At 46.5% G+C, this 6,535-nt stretch overlaps 1 protein-coding gene across 1 annotated transcript in view; it reads right to left on the bottom strand.

Annotated features, from left to right (window-relative positions):
- LOC146184679 (uncharacterized) overlaps positions 1 to 6,535 on the bottom strand; it is a 34,911-nt gene that overhangs the window by 5,741 nt on the left and 22,635 nt on the right. The window contains exons 5-7 of the mRNA XM_084609453.1: positions 4,360 to 4,528; positions 1,601 to 1,879; positions 207 to 351 (exon numbers count right to left, since the gene is read on the bottom strand). Coding sequence (XP_084465579.1) covers positions 207 to 351; positions 1,601 to 1,879; positions 4,360 to 4,528 — 593 coding nt within the window. The remainder of the gene's footprint in view (positions 1 to 206; positions 352 to 1,600; positions 1,880 to 4,359; positions 4,529 to 6,535) is intronic.

The following is a 6,535-nucleotide window of genomic DNA, read 5'->3' as shown; positions in this document are numbered from 1 at the left end:
TAGCAAAAAACAAAGAAATCGGGGGGTTGGCCTTATTTCACGCCTTACAGAAAAGCCGGTCACTCTGCTACATTATCTGTAGCAGACGAGATAACAAATTTGCAATGTCGACCCAGTAGCATTTATGACAAAACTTGCTATATGGTTTCCTTAAGGGCACTTATACGTTCCCAGCGTGTTCTTATTGATTAAGAGCTAGCACGTACCGGACTTGCACCAGCCTTCTTCGTCGAAGAAGTCGGCCGTCTCCTTTGGCCGCTTGTAGTAGCTTTTCATCACCGTCGGCGCACGGAAGCGGATCTCACCCGTCTGGTTGGGACCAAGCCTCCTGCCTGTCGTCCTGTCCACAATCTGCAGAGTTGCGAAACGCTTGTAACGCCGCATGGGTTTTGTACGCAATGCATAACGACACAATGCCGAGTCTGCATACCTTCTTGCAAGTTCATTGCCGCCTCTGTGCACCTGCACGCAATACAGTAGAACTGGGCTAGCTAATTCCGGAGCCAGGTCCTGCCGGAGGCAGAGGTATAGACAACTTTTCGCATGCATCGCGCCTTTGCCCGCGGATGTGAAGCTTTAGACTCCTCCTTTCAGTAAAGACCGCCAAGCGTCGCGAATTTCCTTCCAATTTTTCTGCCATCTCTAGCAGAGGCTTTGGAGATCACGCATAATTTAGCACTCCTAACGGTTCTGGTACACTGTACGACGTTTCTTCACTGGGCGATGCAATCGATTTTCTGGACAGTAACCGATCCTTGGCAGAAAATCCCGCAGTTTCAATAACCAAAGTGACAGAGACGATAATTATCAATCGTGGTGAAGCCAAACAATGCCGCAGAAAAAATATTGGTGCCAAAAAGGCCCCTTGGGCGTTTTTTTTCTTCGAGCTATTTCAGCTATTTCAGGTATGTTGTAGTTTATTGGGGTAGGTTAGTGGCATAGTGGTATAGGATGATGGTATAGACGTTTACGGAAGCTGGAATCAATAACAAGAAAAAAAGTGATGTAACAGATCCAGAACACTATTGGTGTATCATTTTTGCCTAGTTTACTGTTGTGCTTCCCTAGAGCACGAGAAACTGCTCGGCTAAGAAACATCTGTGATATACAGGGTGACTGTTGTCTATGAAAGCTATTATACTACGTTGTTGTCCCATTGACAGTTCGAGAAAACGTAAGGAATACCGCTTCGCCAGGCGCAAGCACTTCGGTGTGCATTAAGTGTCTCGCCGTTAACTATTTGCGCAGTAAAATCCCACGTTTGCGAGTCGAGAACACCCAGACCTTAAAGTTCACAAATATAGCTCTCACTCAGCCTCCACTAGTCAGAAAGTAAACTTTATCGCGATGTCAACACTCGACGCATATGAACGACGCATGACTTCCGCACCTCCGTCTACAATCTTTTAGTGATCTTGCAGGCTCTGCACACGTATGCGCCAATATTCACTGCTTATACTTTGTCTGTACCTTTACTACTAAGCTCGGAAATAATTTGACGCGGTATTGTGGCAGGACTTCGCGGCATCGTCAAGATCCTCAGCAGGTCAGACAGTGCGACAACAGTTGGGGAACAAAAGAAGCGGCCACAGTCATGTACCTTGAACTGCGTCGCAGGAGCGGGAACGCCTATGTCTGCCCCGATGACGTGCTCACGCGGCGGCGAGCAGAGCAGCGCCACTGCCTCAGTCATACCGTACACGTTCGCCAGGCATTGGAGCTCTTCGCCGAAAACCGCACGAACCTCTTCATACTGCCTCTGAGAGAGCGGCGAACCACCAGTGCACACTCGTCTGATCCCCGGCAGCCGCAGGCCCGTGCATCGCATTTCGTCCACCAGGGTCCGCAGGTGCCAGGGCATCAGGACCGCCGCCGTCACCTGCGATGGGTTTAGCGGGATGGGGGATTTATCTTCCTGCTTTAGTCGCCTTGAGGACTGGGACGACTTGGCTCGCCACAAGCCGGCTGTTATTTCTGGCTCCTGACGAGCCGAGCTCTTCGGGAATTTTGTGGTACCCTGCGTCCGGTTTGCAACGACCAGGGCCCCTCCAATACCAATTTTAAGTGAGCTGACTGAGCATATTATGGACACTAAAAGGCCCTTTTGGCACAAATTTTATGAATATAAATGTTCGTTAGGGAATTAAGGCAGCTTAGAGAGCGTGAAAACAAGTCTGAGAAACATTATCAATGCTATTACTATTTTCCGTTGAAGTTTTTACGTTGCAGCGTACGGAGCAGAAAACCAGCGCAGCAGAAAACCCGCGGAGATGGCGCCGTCGCGCAAGCATATATGCCTCGTTTGTGACCAAATAATGCAAGGACCCATAAAATATTCTGAATAATTCAAATAAGGGATCAAATAGAACAGCACTGATGAAGAGGTTTCTTTATTATTGACTAACAAGACTATCAAATATAATTGGCAATACCTAGAAAACATCCTGGGTTTCGAACCCAGGCCCTTGGTTTGCGAGACCAATACGCTACACATAAGCCACGAAGGCTCATCGGTTGAAGCGTCTCAGAAAGGAGACCTAGATATATTTTGTTGGGGTCTTTCAATTATTGGCATGCCTTGAAGACATATAAACTGATGCTAAATGTTTTCTACGTACATAGAGGCAATGCCATCGAAAACAAGTATATTCGTGAATAAAAAATGCACAGAAATGTACTGACCAAACCAAGTCGCTGTCTTAGTCAATGTCATGATAAGCAGGTTATAGCGAAAGACAAGCTGGAAAGGCAGATGACCTCTCTTTAAGCTACTCTAAGCGTCAGCAAGTTATGTGTCACTCCCAGATTTTAAGGAATACGGTATCTTCTTCGCCGCCTACGCTATTCCGAGACGTTGGCTTCAATAGCGCACCACGAAGGCGCCTCTTGGTGTCGAGGTGAAAGGTCGGCTCAGCCGCCGAAGATCAATGGCCGCCATCCCCACATCTAATTTTGTAAAAACAAAGGGAGACCTAGGCCGTTGTTCCAGTTTCCCACACAGTCTTTCCGTGCTTCAGCCGGATTCAGCTAACGTGTTAGAGGCCAAGACAGTTGCTAGAGGAGACACCCGTGGTGATTCCAGATACTGGATTGCATTGATGAATGTGGCAGCGTCAGTGTAAAAAAGTGCACTAGTTTACTAAAAGAACTGCAAGGCTGAAATTCTGTCGTCCATGCCTACTTTTCAAATTCCTGTGTTCTTCCATATCTCTAAAATAGAAAGCTTTATTACCTTTGTTGGAGGCAAATATCGGCCGAATCAATGCCACATCATGCGTAGAAAATACAAAAAGCAGAAAGTGCGGTTGTATTGTCCACCGAGATGTGAGAAAGTTTCGTGTCTTTTCATTTTTGCAAAAGTTTCTTTAGGTTCGCCTTCGCCTATACGGCGTGTTTGAGGTGCTCACCAAGAAAAGACATAGTTTACCGCCAGTTCTGCTCCACGTAACCAGCGTGAAGTCGAGGCACTAAATACCGCTTGCGCTGCTCCAGCCGTGGCGCCGCGTATAGGTTCAAGGGAATGAGCCACTCAAGTTCGCTTAGCGTTCGGGTTCGCCTTTGGTTCGCGTCGCTTGTGCCCAGCGGAGCGCCGAAGGCGAGCGCTAAAAGAATTTAATGCTTAATATGCTTTTGTTCGTACTGTCCCTGTAGCTTGCATAAGCCAGACCACCTCACATGCCGACAACGTCATCGAACCAAAGACCGCAAGAGAAAAGCAGAGTATGCACGTTAACATAGAGATGAAAAAAACAAGCCTGCCACTTCAAACCTGACGCCATCCAGCTTTCGCTTAGTGCTATCGACTTAACTCTACTAGTGTTTTTTTTTTTTTTTGTTGGAATGTGGGCTTCATTTCTCCATTAGAATTCGTGATCGCTTATTCTTGAACATACTGTAAAAATTACTTGCTGCACTGTGTGACCCATTGCGAGAGTATTTTGAAATTGTGTCTGCAGAAAACGGCAACATAAAATAAGCAAAATATTATCTATGCAGTCAGCAGGACCAGGGCTTAGGAACACTGCTACTATAGTAGACTTACTCTTAAACAGAGCGTTTAAAATACCCCACTTAACATATTCTATGAATAGCGGGTCTCCAATACCATGCTGTAAACATGGCAAATCAACAAAGCGTGCAGCGAGCTTAGAAATACTTCAGCCCTCACCCACCTTATAAAATATTCGCAAAGAGCTTCAAGCTAATACAGCAGTGAATTGTGTCAAACAAAATTTTAAGCAAAAAAAAAGAAAATTATGTCCAAATGTTTTGGTCAAACTCGCGAACAAGGAATAATATTTCCCATGCATGAAAACTACTCTTAACCCGACCTTCATGAAGAAAAATGCGCCTGTGCACCTTGTGTTTGTCCACCACTTTGACAACGTCTGACAGCTTGTGACTAGGTGTAACTATGACGCAGGTTGTGCCCAGAAGCAGGCTGATGGTGATGAACAGCAGGCCACTACCGTGCGTGATAGGAGTCGGCAAAAGCAGCACGTCCGATTCGTCCCAGGGGAAGGACCACCTAGAATCAAAATGAGGAAAGAAGACCCCCATCACGAAGTGAGATGAGGAATGCGATTGTTTTATATGGAATACGGTCACACCTAGGAGAAGGCGATTACATGGTGGGCTGCACAGAAAAATATGTCATAATTGCAGAGAACGCGAACATGGCCGAAAAACTGTAGGCAATAATTCTTATCCTGTTCATTTCTTCTTCTTATAGTAGTCATGTGAGGAAATAGAAACAAGCGTCATTTGACACGAGCAGTATACAGCAAATCAACAACGCACAAAGGTGGCGGTTCGTTCAAAACACGCCTCTCAGAGTGTGTCAAAACGCTAAGAGTAAAAGGCAGAAGTCAGCACCCAAGGATTTCTACGAGCATCCTGATTTTTTTAGGAAGATCATGTAAGTTAAAGAATTTTGCTCAATTTTAGTCTCAGAACAGTCGTCCATTTCAGAACCGTTACGGTGAGGCCAGGAGAATTAAGTTGCCGGAAAGATTTATGGGGAGCTGAACCTGTTTTCTGAAAATGCATTCAAATTTCAGTATTCATTTCTACGAAGCTTGTAGATAAAGCGCAAAAACATTTCTGGCGCTTATTTTCAAAATGGCGACAATCGCGAATCGAAGCCATAACAATGTTTGACTTCTCCACAAGCATCAGACAATTGCGAAGCTTAATTATGACGTCACGGACGGTTAAATTTGAAATCTCCGCTGCCTTCGTTCACACCCTTTCGTGTGGCGTCGATGTCGCCGAACAATGCTACGCAGGCTTCATCCTCTGTGGGGTTGGCTTTCTTTCCCCGAGAAAATGTTCATGAGATGAAAATGCGTCTCCGCCGTATATGACGCGGCCCGCAACATACGCTGTGCATGGCGCAGGGCGTCAATTAACTACATTAGTGCTTTGTTCGGCGATTACGTGAGAACACTTCGAGTGCTTTGCCCACAACTTTAGCGCACTGAACCGCTCTGAGCTCGTCCAATTCTCAGACCTCTTCAGTTTCCCTTTAATCGTAAAGCTATCACCGTAGGGCTACTGCTCAAAAACGTCCACTTGAAGTGAGCAAACCTCTTAGAGCACAAGAGTAGTTAAATGTCTAATATGCCTCTGCCCATTTGTGTTCTACCCATTTAGCGATGTGAAACGAGGCAAGGATAATTATTAGTGACTAGTCTACATGTCCCCAATTAACAATTATATCAAAGGGAGTATCACATACGAACCAAGAGGTATAATAAATATATGCTATATGAAAAGAGAGCTTCAAATTATATTGGCACCTACCTACTGTCGGCTACACGGAAATGAAGGGGTTCACGAGCTGGCTCGCAGTCCATCTCGCCGGGTGGACTCGAGCCGCTTACGTGATAGCGACCGAAACCGACTACTTAGATAAAAAGACATCACCCAACACTGCATGCTAAGTATAGCGGTATACCTTCCGCCCGGAAGATCCTTAAACAAACATCAAGAGAATATTTAGAGACTCTGACAAACAAGAACATGCCCCAACGAATTGCTCGTGAGCAGGTGATAACCAGGACAATACAAAAGAAAACGCAAAATTTACAAAAGCACAGCATACATGGCTTACAATGTCTGGACATATCCCAGAGATAAAGCAAACACATGCTAAAATAAGAACAAAATCCTCCTAGCAGATTGATACTCAGCTCGGACCTAGCTAGCAGCTTGCTGCCATCCAGCGGGCTGAAGACGCCGCCCCGACCTAAGCGCTCCGAGCCGTTGGGCAACTATTGTCCAAGAGAAGGATGGAGTTCCACATCTGCCTAAACAACGGGGCAAGGTCCTCGCTGGCGTTCCGAAATACGAAAAAATACGAAAAGGGCAGAGATGGGGCGGTGGAGGTGGCGGCGCGCGTCTAGTGAAAGGAGAGAAGAAGGGGGCCTCCCCCCCCCCCCCCTCCCCCCCCCCCCCGCTCTCCCCACCGAGCTGCAGGATCAGTTATCGCCCCTCTTCACGACAGGCCTCTGGTTCGACATCGTGAAAGGAG

Source organism: Amblyomma maculatum, chromosome 7 (assembly GCF_055883805.1).
Source record: "Amblyomma maculatum isolate TAMU_Amacu chromosome 7, ASM5588380v1, whole genome shotgun sequence".
Classification (NCBI taxonomy): Eukaryota; Metazoa; Arthropoda; class Arachnida; order Ixodida; family Ixodidae; genus Amblyomma; species Amblyomma maculatum.
The sequence above is the reverse complement of the archived record's forward strand: the minus strand, read 5'-3'. Positions and strand labels throughout refer to the sequence as shown.